Source organism: Volvox carteri, assembly GCF_000143455.1.
Source record: "Volvox carteri f. nagariensis unplaced genomic scaffold VOLCAscaffold_77, whole genome shotgun sequence".
NCBI lineage: Eukaryota > Viridiplantae > Chlorophyta > Chlorophyceae > Chlamydomonadales > Volvocaceae > Volvox > Volvox carteri.
In genome coordinates this window covers 94,088-118,474 of record NW_003307620.1, presented here as the reverse complement: position 1 = coordinate 118,474, position 24,387 = coordinate 94,088, and the positions used below count along the sequence as shown (strand labels likewise).

The following is a 24,387-nucleotide window of genomic DNA, read 5'->3' as shown; positions in this document are numbered from 1 at the left end:
CGGTCACCTGAAAGGTGGCGCACGCGCTCTGGACATTCTGGAGGACGTGTGCGAAGCGGTCTGTGTTCCTTCATCTGGTGTTACGCTTTTATTATGAGTCTCGTACCAGGTGCGTACAAGCAACATCTGCATTTCTCTGCGAATCTCTTCCAGTTAATTAGTTATTATAGTGTCTTTCAGACATCGCGGCGTCCCAGGGCAGGCGCCCCGTAGTTTTGCCCTGGGGTCCTGACCCTTGGGACGGTCTAGGACGAGGACCCGATGCCGAGGATCATTATCCAGTAACTGATATGGCATCTTTTCCACAAGGAATCATAAACATCACGGATCCCGACAATTCGCAGTGCTTCTACTTCCGTTCGCACGCATTGACAGTCTCCCTTCACAGCCTTACTACGTTAACATCCGTATAAGAATTTTGCAGAGCAACCTGAAGATTTGCAGCTCTGAGTTATTAGTCGTCATTATATTAGCAACTTTAGTACAAGCCTTGGTTCGCCTTTGTAAGTGATCGCTGTAACTTGACGTCTGGCTGACCCGATAGTTTCCGATTAACATGCGAGGACTTCGTCATCGTTAAGTTATCTCTGCACGGAGTAACGTTGCTGCAAACGACAGCAGCAATGTACAAGCGGGACGTGGCGATCGTGCTGTTGGCCTGCGTTGCACTTTTAGTTTCGCTTCAAAATGAAGGAACCTTTACTTTTGAAAAAGCATGGTACGCTTGTTAGGCAAATATCACCATGGATTAGACCGGTGGGCTTTGACAGTGAGTTGCGATACCGCAGGTTCCACCATACACTGGACGAAAGTGTAGAGCTTTACGCACAGCATCATGAGCTACCTGCACCTGTAGTGGTACGGTCGCAACGGGCTGGCTAGGGAGTGTCTTGAACCGTGGTACACATCCGTCACCACCCGTTGTCAATTACCTAGGCCGATCTGAACGGTGATGGGCACCTCGAGCTGGTCGTTGCCACGCCGGATCTGAAGCTGCAGGTGGGTAACAGTGTGGGGCGGGGGTCGCGTGTGCTCGCTCAACCATACACAGCGTTGGTACACCTGAATTCTCATGCACCGGGGCAACCTTCAAAATACTGAGATGCGTGGCGAACTCTTCGTTTTCTGCAAGCTCAGCATCCTTCTCGGGGCCGTGGATGCAGGTAATCCAGCCAGCCCCTCATGGCCACCGTGGGGAGGGCTTTGCCCGAGCCGCGGAGCTGAACGCCATCTCGCTGCTCTTTAAGCGGGCACTAGTGGCGGCTGGGCACCGGCCGGTGAGTGATGGGGTTTAGTGAGGGATTTAGGTCACGTATGCACAAGCTGCGTAAATGGCAACTGGCGGCTGCGGCGCAGCGGCAGGAACCAGCACCACCCAGGTGCAGGCCGCCCAGGCGCCATGCGGGGTCTGCACTTGGGGTGACTTTCAAAGCAGTGAGGTGAAGCGCCCGGGGCGTATGGGCTTGGCGTCAAGGGCGCCCTTGCCTGTCTGTCACGGCTTTCTACTTCTCCGTGCGGTGATGGCCGCACGGTCAGATGGGTCGACTCGTCCAGCACCATGCAGCTCCGTGAGTGCGTTACGGAGTATAAGATATGCGTCTGTCTGCTCACATTGCGGATGCGGTGCTCCTAATGCCTTAGTCGAAGCCGTTCAGGTGGGGGCTGTAGCCCCCTGCCATCTCGCCTGCGTGTGTCTCTTGCGCTTAATGGCTTGCTTTGAGGCCACAGGAGCTCCTGTTTCCTTGATATCCATTGCCGCAGGTGGCCCTGGCGGTGGGCTATCTGGACCCTTTGCCCGCCGAGCGGGTGCGGCCGTTGCGTAAGGCGGTCATAGTGATAGTGACGGCGTCATGGAGGGTGAGTGCTCTCGTCAGGAGCTGTGTCGCCATGAGCCTTGCAGCAGTGACGGCTGCTTAGAGGGTCGACAGGCGCGGAGCCTTTCTGCCAAAAGTCTCGAAGACTTTGTGCCCGAGGTTGAATGCATCGGTGCAGGCCTCCATGAGCACGCGGGCGGGGGCGAATCTCGAGCCTGGCGCAGGTCGCCTCAGGCCGATGCAAGGGTACACTGCGACATGGTGGCTGACCCGCGCAATTCCGTTTCCCCGTCACCCCTTACAACCATCCGTTCCATGATGACCCGCAGGTGATGTGTTTTGACCACAACCTGGTGCTCAAATGGGAGTACGACGCAAAGATGCACTTCCCGCACCATGCCCGCATTAAGGAGGTGGGTGATTGCGGCTATGGCGGGTACCGGCTGCATGGCCTGTTATGATGTGCTAATCCCATGCTCACGCTCATTTCACTTCCCCGTCGTCCGATCCTCCGGTTGCGACGGTGTCCAGGTCGCGGTCTACATTGCGCCTCACCAGGTGCACGAGGCGGACCGGGGGATAGTCATTGTGGGCGCCAGTGTTCTGGTGGGTTTAGGGTGCGGGTTCTGGGTTCCCAGAGGGAATGCGTCTCAGACCGAGTGGGATGAGGCTGGGTGACGCGGGCCGATGGGCAGATCTATCGGGACGCCAAGCAGCAAGGGCGTCCCGGGACGATACGCGCGTGCGTCCTGGTGTATGGGCTAGTCTAGCTGGTGTGTAACAGGTGGTGGTGATCGGACTAGTTGGGCAGGGCAGCCTCATGCTAGGTGTCCACAAAAGGGGATGGAGATCCGGTTTATTTCTCCAGGCAAGGCGAATTTGAGCGGGTGCATAAATTTTAATAATTGCTTCGAATTAAAGTCAGTCTGCTTGGACGCGCAGACAACGCCACAGGCGTGAAGCACTCGGAGGTCCTGGGTGGCCGCTGTTGTCTCCCAACTGCACCAGGGATGTGATCTGCATCTTAGGCCGGGTCGGCATGTAACTTGACTCTCCTGGGGTTTCGTGTTGGTTTTCGTCCTGCCTGCCCGCTTTCCTTACAACCCAGCGCGGCGACCTTGCCAGCGGGGAGGGACTGGAGAGTGTGGCCGAAGGGGGTCCGGCCGGCTTCTTTGAGGACGATGATGTGCTGCTCAGCGAGATGCGGGAGGACGCGGAGCGCAAGGAGCACGCAAAAAGCGCGGGTATGCGACCATGCAAGGGTTCGGCTTCCGAGGCTCAGGAAAAGAACTTCATGTTCATCCCCTGTTCGGAGTAGCATGCCGGGAATGGCGCGGTGGTTCTGACTGTAATCTGGTGTAATCTGGCATGAGGCCCCGGTCGGCCGTATCCGATGATGTGGCTTGGTTCGGGGTTGCTGCACCGTCCTCATAACGCAAAGGAGAACGGGACGGATGGTTCTCGGGGTGAGCACAGGGAGAAAGAGGAATCTGTTGGAATATTCAACAGGTCATAAACATGGCTATCGACACTTTAGCCCCCCCCCGGGTTGCGGGTTTACTTCTTTACGGTTTGGCTCTACTGCTTTTCCTCCGCGCTTGTTTTAATCTTGGCGCCTAGGTAGGTAGTTTTTCCGACATCATCATCACTACAGCATCCCGAGGTCGCCGCTTTCAAGAACGCCTTTCGGTCAGTTCTACTTCTTGTACACTCTTTCCTTTGCAGCAGCTTCACTCGTTCACGTGGTTCGTCTTTCCCCCCGGGGGTTGCGTCTGCCCAGGTGTGACCGAGTCCCTGACTGACCTGGATCCGAATGACCCGCTGGCGGGGCTGCCCGGCTCTCGGCACTTCTCCTATGTGGCGCTGGAGGGCGGCAATGGGACTTTGCGGTGGCATCACGGCAGCGGTGACTTCCACAAGGACCTCTCTGAGCTGGGTGGAGAGCTCACGCCACAGAACAACTACCGGTCGGTGGGGAGACGTTCGGAGACACTGAACGTGGTGCTGCAGGGCTGGGCGGACAGTAGAAGCGCAGTGCCCAAGGGGCCCAGAGGCGGCAAGGCTTTGTCGGACTGTCGGGTTGGGCGCTTGTCCTGAACCGAATAGGTCCATCATGTGGAAGGGGTAGAGTTCTCACGTGGAACGTGTCCGTGCTGCTGAGAGAGCGCGAGGCTTCCCGGAAGGCCTTGTGAAGTGTCACTTCACATCGAAGACGCTGTTCTTGGGATTAGGACGTTGCTGTACTCTTCCCCGGTGCTTGGCTGCCCGTGCCTGAACCTTCCCTCTTCCAGGCTGGACGCGAGCAAGTTGGATGGTCGTCACTTCGGCGAGGCTTCCTGCCGCGATTACCGCGAGTCGGTGTTGCATGTCCTGCCCCACGTGTGGGAGCGACCCGCGGACACCCGGCTAATGGAGGCGCACTTCATCAAGCACCGGGTGGGACGCGGCGCGGCCAAGGGGGACCTTGCTGCAGCGGGAACAAAAGCTGCAGCCAAGGGGAGAGGTGCGTCCGGGATTCTGGGGGTTAATACAGTTCGGGCAGTGCATGGCAGGCGGTACGGTGACGGTGATGGTGATGGCGATGGTCTCCAGAGGGTGCTTACCGGTTGTGCATCCATCTGAAACTTGCATGCTCCGGGGTTTCTGACCGGAGAGCATGCCTGCCACGTTTGGTGACCTCCGCATGTCGTCACTAGGGCTCAAGGCCCCGGATGATGGTGGCAAGCACCATGCTAAAAGTGGACTGCTGTCCTCCGGGTTGCTCAGCCCTAGCATACACAAGGGCCCCGGCGCTGTGCGCCGGACCAAGCACTCGGCCGGCCTGGCGCCGCTGCAACACGGCCGTGGTGGTGTGCATGCGCGCGATGCGCGAGCGCACGACCATGCCCATCACGGCGGCGCTGCGCACGGTGGCGCGGCGGTGGCCGGTGGGGCGTCGGGTGGGACACCGGACCCGCACATGAAGCAGCACCTGCCGCACAACGTCACTGCCAACGCGTTGGTGGCGTTCCTGGAGGAGGGCGTCGAGGTGTTGCACCTTTACTCGGGTGAGGGGGGTTGTACGGCTCGGGGAGCAGCCCGCGGTTGTGCCGAGGGAAGGTTTGTGTGCCGCGGGGACAGCGCGCGGCGGGCCTTCTCGCTTGATAGAGTGCCAGGAGCGATGCTAAGTATGCACCAATGACGAGTCGGTCGCACAGTGTATGGCCTGCAAGTATAATTTTTCCTGGGGAGAACGTTCTGGCTGCCGCCGCGCTGAACCCTTTCTTCTCCGTTTGAACCGTGCTCAGGTCGTACCGTGTGTAAGCTGCACCTGCCGCCCCGCACTCTTCATGCGGACATCAACGGTGACGGTGTTTTGGACCACGTCTCCGTGTACCACGGCCACGTGGGTGGGGGCGTGGACGGCAACGAGGACACCAGGTATGAAACCCCGTGGTATTAGGACGGGCATATGAAACAGCGGCTGTCACTGGGTGCTCCTGCGCTGTCTGGGCATCGAATCCCACATGAAGTGCAATTCCAAACGGCAGCAATCGTAACTTCTTCCCCGTGATATAGGCCGGAAAGAAGGGAAAGCAGACTAAATGGATATGATGCCAGCTAGCGACACCGCTCGGCTACGTGCCAGCTGCCAGTCATCGCGGCCTGATCGTCGAGCCATAGTTTTCCTGTACGCTTACCACGTGTGATCCTTTGCGCTGCCTGGTATCCGTGTCATGCCTCTTGCCGCCCCTCTGCCGTCCTGCCCTCCTGTGGCGGTATCGCAGTTTGCTGCCGGGGGAGCTGCCGTCCATTAGTGGCAAGGGCCACGCCGTGTTTGGGCGCTGTACAGCGGTCGTGCGCAGTGGCATCCCGCCCACGGAGACACTGTTCAAGGTGGGCAACTTTTCCATGTGCTGTTTAGCAACCCGTTGCCTGCGGCATTGCGCTCAATCCTGTTGCGGAAAGGCTCCCTTTGCTCTGGGCCCCAGCCGCACATCCGCCATTAAGTAATCAACTGAAGCATTCAGATGCCTTCTTGACATCCTTATCCCCCGACCCTGCAGGTCCAAGTTTGCCACACAAACAAGTTCGGTGTATCGGCGTCGCGGAACGTCTTCCAGCGGGCTGCCGCCGTGGCGCAGCCCACCGAGCTGGCCACCCCGATCATGTTGCCCATACCCGACCTCAAGGGGTTCAGCTCTAAGCGGTGAGGCACCCAGGGGGCTGACATGGCCAGGAAACGCAGGTGGTTGAGGGGGTTAGGTGGTTTCAAGGAGACCCGTCACCACTCGAAGCACGTGCTGGCTCGATTATGTCAATTTAGAGCCTAGTACGTCTAGTACTGGCTCCCAAGACGTAAACCCCAGTGGGCAGGTCGCTGAACGTCTTGAGCAATGGTATTGGCTATTCCCCCGTCCTGTCGACCATGGCCCCCTTGCTTCACATGCAGGCGGCAGCACGGGATGCTGGTGTTCCTGACCAACAAGGGCGAGATGACCGCTGTTACCGGCACAGGCAGCCACTTGTGGCAGGAGTATTTGCAGGTTGGTTCGGCTGGACGATGGGCCGGGTGTGGGAAGCCACGATGGCGGGGATTGCCTTTGGAAGGTTCCACCTATCTGGAATTCAGGTTGTAATGGCCGGGCATTCTGTCGCACCTTTGCGGTGGCTCACCAGTGCGTCGGCTGTTTGATGGTGATGTCTGTCCGTAGTGCCGGTGTTTCACCAGGCGTTTGGGATGATGTGCCACAGATACCAGGGTCCACTTCACCGCCTCCACTGGGTCTTCTCGTCATCTCATGGTTGCCGCTAACCGCAGGTGTCGTGGCCTCCAGCAGATGAGAACCCCAGGCACGTGGTCCCCACGTTGGCTGCAATGGCGCTCTACACACATGCGGTGCCCACGACAGTGCTCGCGGCTGGCACAGAGCATGCAGGTGTGTTGATGCTTGGAAATGTGCGAAATGATTTTGATCCAGCTGCTGTGCCAACGTGCAGTTCGGTGGGTGCATGGGCGGATTTCGAGCTCCAATAGAGCCAAAACCCTGTTGCCAACGATCTACGAGGACGCAGTGACCTGGACCAATTGCCGCGCCCTGGTTACCACCATGCCATGTTCATGTGTACTGGCCTGGCTGGCGTCTGGTTGCGTGAGGTCCGCAACGTCATCTAGCTGATAACTGCGCCTGGCCCCACCCCCCCGGTGCCCACTATTTGCACCATGGACAGTGGTGGTTTCGGAGCATGGGCACATACTGGCGGAGCTGGAGCTGCCATCACCGCCCACACAGCCCCTGGTGGTGGCGGATTTCAATGGCGACGGCCTTAACGACATTATCCTTGTGACTAACCGCGGGATTTATGGCTATGTGCAGGTGCGGCTGGGGGGGATCACGGGCCTGGGAGTGAAAAGCCTAAGTTGATAAGTTGACTACTGGACGCTCAGTTATTAGCTATATGGTCGGAGGCTATTGGAGCCTTAGCGGAGCTCCAGCGCCCGCCAATGAAGTGTTGGCTTGTTCAAAAAAAAATAAAACTGTGTTGCTTTGGAGGAACTGCACGCCTCGAGATACGCCGACATGCGGGGTGTCTAAGCGTGGTGCCGAGAAATGGTGTAGTTTTTAGATCTTCAATATTTCAGCACCACGCATACGCTGTTTTTTTGCTTCCATTTCCCTGGTTTGTCTCTGAATCCCCAGGTTCCACATTTGGCCGGTGGCATGAGCCTGAGCGCTTTGCTGCTGACGCTCGTGGTGGCGCTGGGGCTGGTGTACTTCACACAGCATTACGACCCTATGGGCTCACTGGGAACTGGCGGGGTTGGAGGCGCCGGGACAGGGAGGCGCGCTGCCAAGTTGCGCAGCACGGACTACGTGGACTGAGCAAGTGTCACACCGCTGGCATATTGAACGACCCCGCTGACAGCCCTTAAGAAGGTTGTGCAGCTACCGTTTGCGTGGAGTTAGGCAAGGTGTAGCGTTGTGGATACTTGGCATGGACAACGTTCGAAAGCATGTTACCTGATTGACTCATGCGAAGGGGCTGACGGGGATAACATCGCTGACGTTCTCGGCACATGTGTATAGCTGAATTCAGCCGCATTGCCGAACTCGCTGCGGTACTTTGTGATTTCGAGTCCTTTTTGGCGGGCTGGGTTGGGTTATGCACGATTGCATCCGTCCAGTGGGGTATGAGGCCAAACATCTCGGTCAGGGAGTACAGTCGAATATTTTGGTAATGTCTGCTGCTATGCGGACAACAGTTTAGTGTCCCGTGCGTATTGGCTTCACCGTTAGAATGTGACACAAATTAGTAGAGTTGTAATTGCCCGAACTGGCACTCTACGTAATTGGCACATAAGGTAGCTTTGGGAAACCTCTCGGCCGAACAACGCCCGAAAGCATCTATCCTATCAACTGCGCGTCCCCCTGAGCAAACCTCACTATCCAGGATGACTTTGAAGGCATACCCATGCAAAGTGGCATTGGTGAGGCCATGGCCACTGCGCACTAATTCCGAGGGTGTGATAAAACACTTCAACGCCCAGGCAAACAACAAAAAAAGTCGTTGTACATGAGTCATTGAGCAAGACCAAATCACTTATCGTGCCACTAGATGAGCGCTGTAACGCCTATCTTCATGCATTTAAGGAAGATGCACTCCTGCACAGTGCGGCCTGCAAAAAGCACTACTACTCGTGGCAAACCTGATCCGTGTTCACCGCTCATGGCTCTGGCTAATGGTCCGCACATCAGTTCGAGCAGCGCTTCCTACTGCTTGCTGCGCGCTATCGTCCTGCATGCTCTCGCCGTCACACACACCCAATCTTAAGGGGCACTCAGCCGTCCAGCAGCCGGCCCACAATGGCGGCCTAAGGAAACCAGTGTCAGTGCAATGAGATGCAGCACCACCACATACGTCAGCGCACCAAGACGGAGTGTGGGGCGACTGGTGAGCCATCGCCCCGCAAAGACGCTCGCCCGGTCCACGTACGTCATCGCTTGCCGCACACGAGGGTGCGCTCCACGCATCAACGGGGAGGATAGCAGTGGCCGGAAGTCCAAGTTGAGTCGCCGGCTGCTGCCGGAGCTGTACGCGGCAACGGCGCCGGCGGGATCCTCATCATCTGTGTCATACGTGGAGTCACCGATAGCCGCACCAACAGAAATGGGCATTCCGGGGCCGCCTCCCGGTGGGGTGCCAACAGTACTATCGGGAGGCCCTCCAGCGCCCCAACCGGCCTCAATGTCAAATGGAGCAGCACGGTGGCGGGCAGCGGCGGCCTGTGTCGAGCGGGGAAAGCGAAAACAGGCAACCCCGGTCAGCTCTTGTGGCAATCGGTGGATATTCGGCGCCATGATCCAAACCTATATGCGCCCATGGTCAAAGTCCATGCAGATAGACAGCGAGCTTCGTCGAGCACGCAACACCTACCGGCCTGCTACCCCCCGCCGCCGCGCCACCTATCCGCGGCAGCAACTGTACGCTGCCGCTCTCGTCAGCTCCACCTCCACTAGTGCCAACCGCCGCCTCACAGCGTCGCAGCTCCTGCTGCAGCTGTTGGTTTTGTTGCTCAAGCGCGGCAGCGCGCGCCTGGAGGTAAGATAGCTGCGTAAGCTGCTCAGCCTGTCCAGGTGCAGTGGGGTGAGTTGGGGCCAAGCGGCGGACAACGGAAACGCTGCTGGTGGATAGCGGGCGGCAAAGCAGAGGACAAAACATTGGTACTGGTATATCACCGTACACAGTCAAAGGCACGGGCCGGCAATTGTAACCGGTGGAATGGCAGTGAGGTCACACAGGATCGGTTCCTTGACGCACCTTAGCGTGCAGGTCTTGCTGCTGCTGGTTGACTCCAGACTCCAGCACAACCATCAGCCCCTCGAGCGCCACCGCGGACTGCAGCACCTCGGCAAACTCGGGCAGCTGCGCGGCGCACTTCGCCCCTGACCCGGACGTCGCGGCTACAGTCGCCTATGCGAGTGGGCAGCAGTGCCAGGGACCACCAGCACTGTCGGCTACACGCGACGCATCAGAACCAGGGACAACTAGGTTCTGTGAAGCTGGATCTGCGAACGGTCTCATCATCCCCGCGAGCACAGCCGGCCATATGTCCAATCAGCGCAGTATCACCACTCAGGCCCATCCCGAACAGCATGTTAGTAGAGTCACCCCAAACTTGTCTCCTTTCACCCGCCCTGGGAGGCACTTTCCCTAAGCCCACTCACCGTCTCAAGTTCAGCCATCATGTTCTGCGACCGGCTCAGCCTTGCTGCCAAGGCAACGGCACGCTCATGGGCACTAGCCAGGATTGCACTCACGCAGCGAGCGTCATCGCGTGCAGCGCGCCGTACAGAGTCCAAGGACGCGGCCGCGGCCGGACTCGGCACTTCACGGGACCCGACGGTGGCGAAATTTTCAACCACGTCGCGCGAGGGTCTAACAGGACCCTGCAGCAGTGGCTTCGGCACGTTAGGGGGTGCGCCGCCGCCGCTGGCATTGGCGCTGCCGTCGCTGCCGCGCCGACTGCGGTCCCGGCTACCTGCGGCACCACTGCTAACGGCGGCACTGCCACCACTGACGGTGGTCTCCACCACTGATGCGGCGCTGTTTGTAGCCTGCTCTAAAAGCTGTGCACAACGCCGCTCCGCCGCAGCCGCTGCTGCAGACGCTCGCCGCGCCTCCTCTTGTGCAGCCGCAGCCTCCCTGCGTGCAGCCTCGACCTCCATATGTTTCTCCTCACATTTCGCAGTCAGCTGCAATGTTTTTTCAGACAACAGCCCTCGCGCCTCCGCAAGTGCAGCCTCTGCTTCAACCAGCTTTCGCTGCAACTCCGCGAGCTCCCCTTGCGCCGCCGCTAGCTTCACTTTCATTGCCTCCGCCTCTGCCGTCGCCGCCGCTGCCGCGGCTGCAGTGACAAGGACCTCAGCACTGGGCTCTGCCGTAACTCCCAAAACGCTGCCAGGGGCTGCGCTTGCTGTAGCAGGCTCAGCTAGCCCATCCCGTACGAGGTCTTGGTGTCGCCTCAAGGAAGCCACAACCATCTCCAGCTGCGCATTGGCCGCCCGGAGCTCCGCCAACTGCTGCTGCGCCTCCTCTAGCCGCGCTGCCGAGTCCCTCTTGTCAGTTTGTAGGCGACTTAAGGTTTCGCGGGCGCGTACCAGCTTGGCGCTGTCTGCCGCCACTGTAGCCTCAAGCTCCGCAACTCGAGCACGTAGCGGTTCCACCGCCGCCACTTCCGCCGCCGTGGTGACGAAACGTTGCTTCAGCTCATCAACCTCCCTACACAACGCCTTGTTGGCAGCTTCAAGTTCCGAGACACGGGCGTCCTCGCCGGCGGCAGCCGCCGCCGCTGCAGCGTGAGCTGCCGCCGCCGTGGCGGCGGCGGCTTGAGCAGCTGCAGCAGCGGCTTCTGCTGCATCAGCGCGCATACGACAACCGATAAGCTCGCCTTGCAGGTCATCAACCTGGCCCTCAGCCTCCGCCAGCCGGCGCTCCAGGTCAGCTGAATGTGCCATCGCAGTGGCCCGGGCTGTATCAGCCGCGACTGCAGCCTCCTGCAGCTCGACCATGTGGCCCATCTGCTCCTGCACGCAACCATAAAAGACACGCGAGTAACAGCTCTAGTCCGGAAAAAAGGAATTAGGAGCTCACAGCTCTTTCCTGGTCTAACGCGATGCCGCCAACCCACGAGCCGCACCCTGGCGTACGAGAACGAATTGGAGCAAGGCACGGCTACTCCGACTACGTCATGGATAGCATGGTACGCTGCCTACTTCACTGTTTTTTCTCCGGAAAAGGACCCGCACCGGCTCCCAGCCGTCGAAGCCCACTATGGATTCTACCTGCGCGGCGTCAAGCCGTTGTTGTAGTCTTGCCGCCTCCGCCTTCGCAGCTGCCACCTGGCCCTGCAATTGCTCAATGCACAGCTCCGCTGCAGCCAGCTCTTCCCGTAGCTGTGAGCATTGCAGCTCAGCGGACGTGAGTTGTGCTGCGAATGGGAAGATTGTAAAGTTGGGGCAGTCAGTCATGGCAGCGGTGTCTGACGCTCGGCACCGTTACCTAAAAGCCAATGTCAATGCCTGTGGATTTTGCAGGATGTCTGCAAAATATGGACCAAAGAATTTACCATCACAAAGGGCACCATCCACAAGACTAATGCAAATGTGCGAATCGCACCTTTTGCTTAGCAGCAAATACATCGCCATGCCACGCAACCACATCCTCGCCCCAAACCCACAGACCCGGCAGGTGCAAGAACGCACCCTGCAGGGCCTCCCGCGCCCTTCGCTGCTCGTCTGCGTGCGTGCGCACCACCTCCAGCTCAGCCCTTGCCGCGTCCAGCTGCACGCTCGCAAGCTCTGCAGCTGCCTCCGCGCTACTCGCCCTCGCCTCGGCCTCCTCCGTGGCCCGGTTCATGGCTGCCCGCTCCTCCTCCAGCTGACCGGACTGCCGATTAACCTGAACGGTAGCAGTTCCGGGCAGAAAGGCAACAGACATCCTGGGGCGCGGGGCCAATGAAACACACACATGGTCCCACAAGCGGGTGTTATTCCCAGGTTCGAGGGCTGTAGCGAATCCCACACGCCGCAGCTATGCCCACGCGAAAGGAGAAACGGGCAATCTAATGACCCCCCATAAACCGTTGTTGTCGCCTCCTACCTGGGACGTTATGCGGGTCAGCTCCGAGTCCCTCATTAGCAGGTTAGTCTCCAGCACAGTCAACCGGTTCCGCATTTCGGCGGCCTCTGCTGCCTCTGCTTCAGCTGCCGCCGCGCTGCCCGCCACCTCCCGGCGCAGCTCCCGCACCACCTCCTCCAGACCTGTCTTCTGTACCTCCAGGGCACGGAGCGCTGCCAAGGCATCCTCCAACTGGCTCTCGAGGGAAGCTATCCGCTGCGTCGCCGCAGCCGCGGCAGCGGCATTGGTCGCGAGCTCCGCCTCGAGCTCGTCCACCCGATCTCGGAGCTCTGGCATGTATTCAGCGTCGGTGTCGCTAGTTGGAGCAGCCGCGGCAGCAGCACGAGCAGCTGTGAGTTCAGTGGCCAGCTGGTCGTTCCGTGAGCTTAGCTCGTCGACCAAGGACGTGAGGTTGGCTGACAGGGACGCCTGAGTGGGTAGAACAGGTGGTTGGGTGTTAAGAATCGTTATCATGCAGCGTGGTCCAAAAGCACACGCAGCAATAGTATGCATCCACAGAGACTGTATGAAACGTCTGCCGCCATCAACATTGACGTTACCATGTCGTGGTTTTGCAGAAGAACGTGCGTTCAGACCCCATCCAGCTGTAATATCCCACATGTACCCACCTTCTTTATCGCAGCTGCTAACTGCACCTCCAGAGCTCCTACACGTTGCCGTAATGCCTCGGCCTCAGCCTCCACCTGAACCCGGGCTGCCACAGCATCTTCAGCTACCTTCTGGGCGGTCTCTGCGGTCGCCTGTGCCTCGACCACCTCCGATGAACCTCCGGTGCTCGCAGCTGACGACCTTGCCAGGACCTCTGTCGTACCCGCCAGAGCCAGGCTTGCATTCGCAACAGTACCAACTACCTCCTTAGCAGCTGCTGCAGCCATTAAAGTGGCGGTAGCCGCAACACCCGTCCCAAGGGCGATTGCACCACCGCCAGCTGTCGCCTCCAGCAGCTGTTCCTCTAGGCGCTTACCCTTCTTAATCGCTGCTTTCAATTTGTTACGAAGGTCCTCAGCGCGCTGCGAAGCGTCCGCCGCCTCTTCGGCCCTGCGTGCAGCTTCCTCCCGGGCCTCCTCCAGCTGCCTTTGCGTCTCTGCCAAGCTCCGCTGCACGTGTTCAAGCTCCGTCTGCATAGCCATGACGATAGCATCGGTGTCGGCAGCCGCCTCAGCTAATGCAGCGACTGCAGCGGCTTCTGCGGCAGCTGCCTCTGCCGTCACGACCTGCTGCCGAAGTCGCTCCATCTGAACCTCTGCCTCCGCAGCTCGTTGCTCTAGCTCGGTCATCCGGGCCGCCTCCGTCGCACTGAGCTGGACCTGCTGCTGCTTCGCCAACCCCCGTTGCTCCTGCAGCTCCGTGCGCACGCCTTCTGCCTCCGCCTGCGCCTCCGCTACCTGCTTGTGAAGGACTGTGATGTCAGCTTCCAGTACAGCAAGCTGCGCTACCAGTCCCGCCTCTTTGCTGCGCGCCTGTTGTGCCTCAGCCTCAGCCGCCGCCTGGTATTCCGACAAGCGAGACTCTAGGTCTCGGACCTTCGCCTCTAGCGCCGCGACCTGGGCATTTGCCTCCGCCAGCCCCTTCTCCGCCACTTCCCGGCCGCTGACTGCCTGCGATGTCAACTCCTCTGCACGCGAGGATGCCTCGACAACGGCGAGCTCTGCATCCTTTAGCTTCATCCTGAGCTCTTGAACAAGGTGCTCTGCCTCTGCATTAGCAGCTTGCGCAGCCATGAGTGCTGCGCGACCCTCTTCCGCCGACGCCGTGGCTTGCATTGCCTCGGCCATTGCCGCCGCTGCCTCCTCGCTGCGCACACGCAGCTGCTCCTTGGCCTCCGCCAGCTCCCGCGCTAATCCCTCCCGAGCGGCCTCGGCCTCTGACAGGCGCGCCTCTACGTCCGCCGGCAGCACTGCCATGGCAGACACCACGGCAGCGGCAGCATCCGCCGCACTTGGCTCCAGCTCGCCAGCACAGCGCGGCTTAAACTCCTGCGTCCCGTGCTCTTCGGCTGATGGCTGCTCGTTCGGCTTTTGAGCAGCCAGAAGCGCCTGAACCTGCTCCTCCAGGGCTAAGCGGGCGGCTTCGATGCCCTTGCCCTTGCGCACAGCCGCGCGGAGCTTCTGGCGCAGGTCCTCCACCTCTGCAGTAGCGGCATCCAATGCGGCCTGAGCTTCCGTTGCTGCGGTCGTCGCAGCGGCAACCTCTGCTTGCAACGTGGCCTCCCTTTCCGCCGCGGCTTCCAGTTGTCCCCTGGCAGCGTTCAGCTCAGCTTGCACCTGTTCCACGTACGCATTTAGCAGTACAAGTTGTACAACACAACGGGTGCAGCATCCTTGCATCGGCTGCTGTCTAAACAGTGCTTGGTGGTTGCGCATACAGCGTTAGGTCTTCCAGGAGAGACCACATGACTGAAATTGTTGCATTTGATGCCGTTTGATGAACAGATCCAGTCCATACAGAGTGTACGCCATGAACCGGTATGTTCCCTGCGGCACCTGTTCCATAGTTCACAACATACCTGGTCCATCTTTTCCTCGGAGTCCTTAGCCGCACCGCTATCCTCGAGCAGCGTGGCCTCCATTTGTCGCAGCTGGCTCTGGAGCTGGGCCACACGGCTCAGTGCCTCCGTTGCTTCCGCCTGACGCGCCTCTGCCTCCTGTCCGACCTCTAGTAGTTCAATCTCACGATTATTGAGCTCCTCCTGCAAAATGGAGCGAGATAGTCGTTGGTGGATGTAGCAGGGCAGGTGGTTTCATTGGTACGTCGGGCCATGGGGTAAGGTATGGGTAGGTACAGGCTTCACGCTGTAGGACATGGGCGACAGGGGCCATTGGAGGGCCAAGAAGGTTAGGTGCCTTCACCGAGAACCACGCTTGCCCTGTGCGTAACCCACCTGCGCATTCGTCAAATCGGCCTGCAGGCTGTCGATAAGACTACGGGACTGATCCAGCTCCATGGAAAGGTCTGTAACCTGTACAAAAGCCCAGCAAATCGTAATGTTAGCCATAGGTACGAGATAGAATGAAACATGGTCATCGCAGGCGGTGCTTGTGTCTATGTGGTCAAGAGCTTCTCAGGTACCCCGTACCTGTTGCACCAGTCTGTCCAATTCGACACGTGAGCTTTCTCGGAGATTATTCAATGCCGTCTCGACTGCAGCCACCTCATTACGAGCTGCTTCAGCAGCCGCTTGTGCCTCAGATGCCGCGGATCTTAATGCCGCAACCTGTGCCTGTGCCTCCGTGAGTTCCGTCCCCAGCCGCAGGACTTCGGCAGCCGCAGCTTGTGCCTCGGCAACAGCCGTTTCCAATTGCGCCCGCAGCTCTTGCTGCGCTGCAGCCGTCTCGCCCTGCACCTTGGCGCTGCCAGCGTGAGCCACCTCCAACTGGTTCAGCAAGGCGGCCTCTGCCGCTTGCATCGCTGCAAGCTGCTTCTGCAGATCTTCCTGGGCGGCTTGCGCGGCCTCAAGCTGGGTGCGTAAATCAGTTTCCGTAGTCTGTGCCGCTTCCGCCTGGGTCCGCAAGGCAGCCTCTGCTGCTAGAGTCGCATCAAGCTGCCGCTGGAGATCTGCTTGCGCGGTCTGTGCTATTTCAAGCTGCGCACGAAGGTCAACCTCGGCAGTCTGGGCTGCATCTGCTTGAGCCTGCAAAGCAAATTCTGACGCTAACGTTGCTTCGAGCTGCTTCTGCAGGTCTGCCTGCGCAGTCTGGGACGCTTCAAGCTGTACACGCAAATCACAAGCAACGTTCTGCGCACCCTCCGCCTGTACCCGCAGGGCCGCTTCTGCTGCCAACGTTGCCTCAAGCTGCTTGCGGAGGTCTGCCTGCTCAGCTTGTGCTGCCTCGAGCATAGAGCGCACGTCGTCTTCGGTACGCTGCGCCACATCTGCCTGTGCCTGCAAAGCTGCCTCTGCTGCCTGTGCCACCTCCAGCTGCTCCTGCAAGTTTGCCTGAGCAGCTTGGGCTGTTTGCAACTGCGCTCGAAGCTCCTCAAGCATTTCGGCGTGCTGCTTTCCATCCGCAATGCTGCGCTCAGCAGCCACACGAGCCTCATCCCGTGCCAACGTTAGCAAAGACTCAGTCTTCTCAAGTTGCGCCTTCACTTTATCCCTCTCATCCCGCACAGAGACGCAGGCAGCTTCAAGATTGGCATTTTCAACCGTCATCAAACTGACACGGGCCGCTGCCGTCGCTAGTTCGTCACGTGCAGCCGCCAGCTCATCACGGTTAGCGGTAAGCTGTTGTGTCACCAACGCCGCCTCCTGTAAGTCCGGCCAAAGCTTATCAAGTTGTTGCTGTACCCGTTGTGCATCAGCATCGGCCGCAGCCAGCGCGTTTAGAGCTGCATCAAGGGCAATACATCGCTTGCACAATTGCTCCGAAACCGCCCCCAGCTGGAGCGACAACACCGAATGCTCATGCAACAGCTGGTCGTGAGTACTCTGTAGGGCGTGGTGCTGCTCGAACAGAGCCGCGCGTTCCGACTGAGCAACCGTGAGCTCGTCATGCAAAGCTCGCTGCGCCGCATCAGCGTCGGCGAGCGCCTGCGCCCGTGCGGCTTCAAGTACCGTTTCCAGCTCCGTCACGCGACTGGCCGCAGCCTGCAACTCCTCATCGTGCTGCTGTGCCCGTGCCACCAGCTGCTCCTCCGCAGCACTGCGCTGGACTGAATTTGCAGCCAATTGTTGCTGCAGCTGCTCCTGCAGCTCAGCCACCTCCGCTTCTGACTTGGTCACCTGTTCCTGCAGCTGGTTCCTCTGTTCCTGCACCTCCGTTAGCTGGATTTGGAGCTGCTCATGCGCCTCACTTAGTTGCTTGTGTTCTGCCATCAGCGCCGCGCCCTTAGCCTTTAACGTTTTCACCTGCTTCTCAAGTACGCCATGCACCTGCTCCAGCGCAGCATGCTTTTGTTCCAATTCACTGTACCGCGCAGACTCTGCCTGCATCGCTTCACCCTGTGCGGCGCGCACCTCCTCGAGCTCCGCAGCCATACGCGCGCTTTCGGCCCCCAGCTCCCCTACCCGCGCTGCATGTGCCTCGGCCGCTTGCCGAGCTGTCTCCGCCAATTCCTCGCGCACCCGCTGCAGCTCGGCCTCAGCGACTTTGGCCTTCGTCGCCGCTTGGAGCAGCTCCATCCTCGCACCCTCAAGTTGCTCCTGAAGCTCCTGCCGCAGCTGTTCAGCCTCAACCCTGGCGGCAGCTTGGGCAGCCTGCAGAGCTGCCGTGGCAGCGGCTTCTCGCTCTGCGCCCTGTGCTTCCATCGCAGCTATCTGCTCTTCCAGCGACGCAACCTGACACCGAAGCGTACTCACCGCAGTCTCGGCTTCCTGAGCCGTCCCTTCAACTGCGGCCAGCTTTTCAGCCGCCATACATGCGCGTTCCTCTGCTGTTGCGGCACGTGCTCGCTCTTCTATCAGGGCTGAACGCAGGCTGCCCAAGCTGCATGCTGCCGCTGCCAACTCTGCTGTCTGCGCCGCCTTTTCCTTCACGGTGCGCGCTAGCTCCTCGCACGCGGCTTGCAGCGTCCCTTGTGCACTTGTGAACACCGCGCTCTGCGAAGCCAGCTGTAACCGTGCCTCACCAAGCTGCGCCTCGACTGTCGCCTTGGCCGCCCTGGCCGCCTCAACTGCCTCTTCCGCGCTAGCCACGCGCTCCTCTGCCGTGGCTTCCAACGCCAGCGCGCGGGCGCGAGCCTCTTCAAGCTCCACAAGCACGGCATTCAGCTGCTGCTCTGCGGCATCACTCCGCATCGAGATGGCCGCGGCTGCGTTCGCCGATGCTCCCAGTTCCCTCTCATGCGCCTCGCGCGCCGATGCCAGCTGTGCTTGTGCTGCCGCCATTGCGTGGGCCAGCTCGCCATTGCGCTCAGCCTCCGCGGCTGCCTCCGCCACCGCCTGCTGCTCTGCGCTACGCAGCGCCTCAAGTTGGCTCTCCAGCTCCATGACACGCTCCTCCACGCCCGAGGCACGGCCCACCAGTTCAGCCTGCAGCTCTGCAACTTGTGCCTCGGCGGTGTCCAGACGGGTGCGCAGGTCAGCCTCACGGTCACCGGTTCGAGCCTGGACTTCAAGCAGCTCCTCCTGCGCGCTGGCAGCCTGTGCTTCTGCAACGGCGCGCAGCTCCAACGAGGATGCGACCTGCTCCTGCAATTCTAAAATACGTTCCTCCGCGGCGTCTGCCTTGGATTGGAGCTCAGCAAGCTGGCCCTGAAGCGCTGCCAACTGCTCCTGTAGCTCAGCCACCCGGGCCTTCGCTGCGTCTGCCTGCGTCTGCTGATCGCTAGATGCACCATGAAGATCCGCCAGGCGCCCCCGCAGCTCCGTGGCCTCCACCTCAGCGGCAGTCAACTGTTGCTGCAGCTCAGCTGCCTTTGCGTCCGCTGCAGTGAACTTTAACTCCAGTTCGCTTGAGGCGGCTTGCGCTTCGGCAAGGCGGAGCCGCGCTTCTGCTCGTTCCACCTCCCCAGCAGCTAGCTGCTCTTGAAGCTCAGCGACTCGCGCCTCCCCAGCGTCCACCTTAGACTGCTGCCGGGCTGCCGCACATTGTAACTCCTCGAGCCGGTCTTGCAAAGCAGTCATTGCGGCCTGTGCTGCAGTCAGCTGCTGCTCTAGCTTGGCCGATTTCTCCTCTGCGGCTACAGCAAAAGATTTATGCTCCGCGGCCGACGTTTGTGCAGCTTCCAGTTGTGCTTCGAGTTCTCCGAGACGTGCCTCCGAGACCGCAGCCGATGTTCGGTGCTCAGCTACCCTTGCCTCTGCAGCATCAAGACGTGACCGCAGATCGTTGGCTTCCGCTTTAGCAGCTTCCAGCTGTAGCTGTAGGTTGGAAACCTGCTGCTCTGCGGCCGCAGTAGTGGCCGCAGCCGTACCGTTCTGCTCCTCAAGCGCTGCCAAGGCATCTGACAGCTGCTGCTGTAACCGGGCTAAGTCCGCCTGCGCAGTCCCAAGCTGGCGACCTGCCTCCACCGCCCGTGCATCCGCCGCGTCTACCGCCACTTGGTGCTGCCGTTCCATCGCCGCCTGTGCTGCCTCCATCTGCCGCCGCAGCTCCGTCGTGTGTTCCTCCGCCGCTAGCGCTGCGTTAGCTGCAGCACGCGCACTCTCCACTTGTGCCTGCAGCTCGGACACTCGGGCCTCCGCCGCCTTCAGTTGGACTGACAAGTCACCCACGCGAGAGCTGGAAGCCTCGAGTGCTGCCTCAAGTTGCAATTGCAGCTCTGCACCACGCGCTCGCGAGGCCTCTAGGGCCGCCTCCATCGCCGCTGCGGCCGCGGCTGCAGCCTGCAGCTGGACTTGTAGCTCTATCACACGTGCCGCCGCCTCGTCCCCCTGGCGGACTGCCGATTCCAGTTGGCCACCGGCACGCTGTGCCGCAGCCTCAGCGTCATTTGCACGTGCCATGGTAGCAGCTAGCTCCGCCTCCAGCTGCGAAACGCGCGGCTCCAGTGCATTCCGCGCGGTGGCCACGTCGGCAGCCTGAAACTCCAGCGCAGCTTTGACTTTCTCTAGCTCCGCAAGCTGCATCTGCAATGCGGACTGTGTGGATTCCAGTTCAAAAGCCCGCGTCTGCTGAGCATTTACGGCTGTTTCGAGCTCCAGAACCTGCGTCTGCAGGGTCACTTTTGCGGCCTCAAGCTCCGAAACTTGCACCTCCAAGGCTACCTTTGCCTCCGCAAGCGCCTTGCCCTTCTTCACCGCGCTTCGCAGCTTGTCCCTCAGTTCCTCTGCCTCGCGCTGGTACCGTGCCGCTGCCTCCTGTGCCTCTACCAGCGCATGTGGTGGTGCCGAGACAGGATCGGCTCCGACTGCTCTGTGGGCAGCACCCTCCACATGCCGAAGCTGCCCCTCCAGTTCCACAATGCGCTCTTTGGCTACTGAAAGGTCAACACCCAGGCGCGTAGCGTGCTCTGTGACACCCTTAAGTTGACTCCGGGCTTTCTCAAGCTCCAGTGCAAGCAGGGAGTGGTCCGACGGGATGGATGCGGCATGTGCTGTGGCGTAGGCATCCGCAAGCGTCAGGTTCCCCTGGCGGCCCACGCCGCCGTCGGATGCACCTTGCGGCGGCGCAGTGGCCACGCCGCCGCCAATGGTAAATCGCTGGCCGCCTGGTGTTTCAAAGGGTCCCTCGGGTGCGACGTTGAAGCGCCGCAGGCGGGACTCATGCTGCTTAACAGGCTTCTCAGTCGCGCTCTCCTGTGGATTAACACAAAATTTAGATATTAGCGCCATACGAGATCACTATTTGCAGTATCTGTATGCAATTGCGGGACCTGCCGACCTGGTGAATTACACGTCCTGGTGCTATGAATAAACCTTCCTCCTATCTTTTGCAAGCCGACAAGCCAGTAGGTGGTATGTTACACATACCATCAAGCGGCGCTCCGCATCCTCCAGCTTTGCAGCTAGCTTTGAAGCTTCCTCTGTGACAGATACAAGCCTGGCAGCAAGCTGCTTAGGCTGCCCAGGATCCTGCTCGTCAATAAACTCCTACAAGCAGCGAATCAAACCGGAAATCAAAAAGTGTATGAGTTAAGAGTTTTTCGGAATTTGGTGAGGGTAATGGAGCCAGACCTTGAGGAGCAAACACAGCACACGATAAAGCAGCTTGCGGACGGGTCGCCGTTGCCCAGGCCAAGAACCCCAAGAACGGGTTGCTGCCGGAGCAGGGAAAGCAGATGGTGTAGGAGTACCTGTGCACATATCCACACACCTGCATTCGGCGCCGGAATTCCCTCGCACTGGCAATTTCCGCCTTTGCAAGTTCCAGCTCGCCCTCCACCACGTTTACGCGCTGTGAGGCCACTGCCAGCTGCGTCTCGAGTGCTTGTGCTTTCGCACGGAATTTAGCGGAGTCACCCTGCGCCCCAGACAGCTCCTGCACGCATGGTAGGATGCCGCCTGTGTTGACATCAGCACTACAACAACAGCGCAACCAAAGTATCGTAGAGTAATGAAGTTCTTGGCGTGAAAAAGTTCCAGGCTATCCTGGCATGACATAATCAGTCTCCGCACACGCCGATATCAATGCATACAACTTTTACGTACCTTTATTTGGCCGCGCACTGCCTTAGTTTCGCCCGCTGCCGCCGCAAGCTGCGCTGCCGCTGCGGCCGCTTCTTCCCGCAGCCCTGCTACCGTCTGGCGTTCGGCGTCGCGTTGCGCCAGCGCCTCGGATAGCTGAGTCGACAGGTCTGTGGCGTTATCCCGGGCCTGCGGCAGCAGATACAAGTACGTGTACATGTATCACTGGACGGCAGCGCACGTTGTAGCCTGGACCCCGAAGCACATCCTTGCTGACTAAAGAGTCAACCATCAGCCGGAATAAACCCTGCCTGGACAGCCACGATGACAGCGGTACCACAATCACAGGCCTGTAACTGGACTGGGAGCAGCCTTCCCATTTGTGCTAGAAGCTGTATAACTCACGCCCCACCGATCTGCAAGACCGCCGAACTGCTCCGGAACTGCGATCCCATCACGTGGGCGAGCGGCCTACATCGTTGGCGGCAAACATTGCATCCCCACCTTTTCCAGCTCGGCCTCCAGCTCCGCTAGCCGATCAGCCGCCTCCGACTTTATAGCAGCGAGCTTCTCCGCGGCCTCCGCCAAAGCAGCTGCAAGCTGGGCCTCTAGCACCGCGAGCCGATCGTGGGCAGCGTTCAGCTCGTCCACATTCGACGTAGCGTATTCGCGGACAGCAGCCAGCTTGTGTTCAGCGTCCTCTGTGGCCTCACGTGCCACCGCGAGCTCCGCGTCACGCTCCGCAAGCTGCTTCTCCAACATAGCAGCCTACGCCATACCATGCCGAAACTACATTTTGCAAAATGACCCTCTGGCAGCTGAGGACTAATGGCTCCATCTAGTCAAAGGCGATCTTATTCCTTCGCCTTAGGTTGCAATAGGTACATGCACATCCCAGCGCATGCGTGCCCCAACGTTGTGCCTACCTTGTCTCGGATTTTTTGCAACTCGCGCTGTGTGCTTTGCTCCAATTCCTCAACGCGAGCCTGCCAATACCACCGTGACAAGGCAACAAATCATTGCGGATTTAAAGCAGCCATCCCTTTAGCAACCTTGCCCAGCCCAAGCCAGGTAAAACCCATACGGCAGCTCTCCTGTGAATCTTATTGGACATCGTTTGCCAGATGCCTCCACGCTCATCACAAACTTTCAAGTCGATTGCCATACCTTTATGTCTTGTCCAGCATCGCATAGAGAATATGGCAAAGACCCCCCAACTTAACAAGCTACCCTTTCCCTGCCAACCTGCATAGCCGCTGCAAGCTTAGTCGCTTGTGCCACATCGCTCTCCATCCTGTCCGCACGGGCACGCTCCCGGTCTACCTCCTCCTCCAGATCAGCCGCGCGATTCTACGCGGTGGATCATGTAATATGGCGGTGTTTGTGAGGGACTTTGGAGGCGCCGAAACCCACAAGGCATGCCTCATCTCTGCAGCCTACCTTGGTTTCAACCAGCCTCTTGGCCGCCAGGTCCATTTCCTTACGATGCTGCGCCTGTTGTGCGACAAGCTGCCGCTGCGTATCCGCCACTGTCGCCTTCTTCTCTTCCAGGGAGGCTAGCAAAGGGTCCACTTGATCCTGTGGAATACACAGTCGCCGTCGTCGCTTAATTACTGTCCCGAGCACGGGTTATGGGCCTATGGACTATGGTTGCCTGGGCATGGCGGAGCAAAGTTTTCCAAATCGCAATCCATTTTCGCGATATTGACCATTACGCCGTATGCAACCGTAATTGCAGTTTCACCACCCTTTAGCTGCGGTCAGCCTCACCTGCAATCTCATAGCCCGCATTTCAGCGTCTCTGAGCTGGTTGACGGCGCTCTCCGTTTGGCGCTGCGCTACCTCCAGCTGCTGCTGCAAGTCCCGCTGGGCCGCCTCCGTGCGCTCGCGCTCCTCATTGGCGCTCTAGACATCCAGCCCCCAGAACACAAGGAAATCGAATAGAGGATATGGACCGTATATACGACGCAGAACAGAAAGCTCCAGTTGTAAGATTCAAAGAAAACGACGGCTAAAACCGCATGGCCCTTAGGGCACGGCACGCGCAGATGCACCTTCTGTCCACTTGACACAAACTTTCCCCGACTCTGCAACTAGCTCTTCCGGACAACACAACGCATGTAGCACAATCGCCACGCCTTTCGCTGCCCACCGCTCAGGCAATGTATGCATGCCCCAACGCCCGCTCCTTTTCCCATCCAGTCAATACGATACCACTAACCCTCAAACCAGACGGGGCACAAATTCCCTCACCGCCAACGCCAGCTCAAGGCTCCGCAACGTTGACTCCGCTGAGGCGGGAAAGCTTCCACTCCCGGCCCTGTCCAGTTTCGAAGGTATACTGCCTAACGCCCGCGCGGTGCTCAGCTGGGCCTGTAGGTCCAAGAAAACAGAAGTTGCACTAAATTTCACACCACCGCTTGCTGTAAGCTCTGTTCTACTGTGGCCAGCAGCGTGACCTTCGGACTCTCCGAACATCATTCGTCGCATATCCGGCACCTAAATCTTCACACACACACGCACACACTGCGCCACGTCCTGCAATTTCGTCCCAATTTCTTTCCCCCAGGCTTCACCTCCGCCTCCAGTGCGCGCGCCTCGGCTTCCTTTGCGCGGCCCTCCGCCTGCGCTACCCGCAGCCGCATCTGCGCCAGTTCCCTGTTTAACAGATCCATGGCGGTTGGGGCCATGGAGCTGCATGGGGGTGGGCCAAGGCAGGGTAGCCATATTCGGCGGTCCACACGTGAGAGCTGTTGTGGCTATACAGACCCCAGATCAGGTCAGGTTACTTAGGTTGCGACTCCGACGGAACGGATCCCCGTGAGCCAGAGATGGTTGAGCCATCCGTCACGAGGACAGTGATCAGCACTGAAGGGTAATGGGCAT

The 24,387-nt window shown here is 59.5% G+C and overlaps 2 protein-coding genes across 2 annotated transcripts; one reads left to right on the top strand and one right to left on the bottom strand.

Moving 5' to 3' along the window:
• Positions 1-715: 715 nt before the first annotated feature.
• On the top strand, positions 716-7,678 carry VOLCADRAFT_98769 (uncharacterized protein; the record flags this gene model as incomplete). The annotated part of the gene is made up of 17 exons (XM_002957652.1): positions 716-718; positions 937-999; positions 1,164-1,277; positions 1,762-1,857; positions 2,144-2,227; positions 2,346-2,420; positions 2,923-3,058; positions 3,595-3,781; positions 4,106-4,317; positions 4,511-4,861; positions 5,102-5,234; positions 5,582-5,690; positions 5,861-6,003; positions 6,247-6,340; positions 6,616-6,733; positions 7,026-7,171; positions 7,496-7,678. The coding sequence occupies 17 exons, from the start codon at positions 716-718 to the stop codon at positions 7,676-7,678; spliced, it is 2,247 nt and encodes a 748-aa protein (XP_002957698.1).
• A 945-nt stretch (positions 7,679-8,623) lies between these two features.
• VOLCADRAFT_98768 (uncharacterized protein) lies at positions 8,624-24,191 on the bottom strand (the record flags this gene model as incomplete). Its single annotated transcript, XM_002957623.1, has 21 exons — positions 8,624-9,079; positions 9,231-9,422; positions 9,615-9,767; positions 10,022-11,380; positions 11,603-11,784; positions 12,059-12,254; positions 12,456-12,902; positions 13,103-14,758; positions 15,001-15,183; positions 15,376-15,453; positions 15,571-20,673; positions 20,848-20,967; positions 21,191-21,355; positions 21,526-21,690; positions 22,006-22,269; positions 22,428-22,487; positions 22,747-22,851; positions 22,942-23,079; positions 23,272-23,406; positions 23,755-23,874; positions 24,078-24,191. 21 exons carry the CDS (start codon positions 24,189-24,191, stop codon positions 8,624-8,626), a joined length of 11,391 nt encoding a protein of 3,796 aa, XP_002957669.1.
• Between the last annotated feature and the right edge of the window lie 196 nt (positions 24,192-24,387).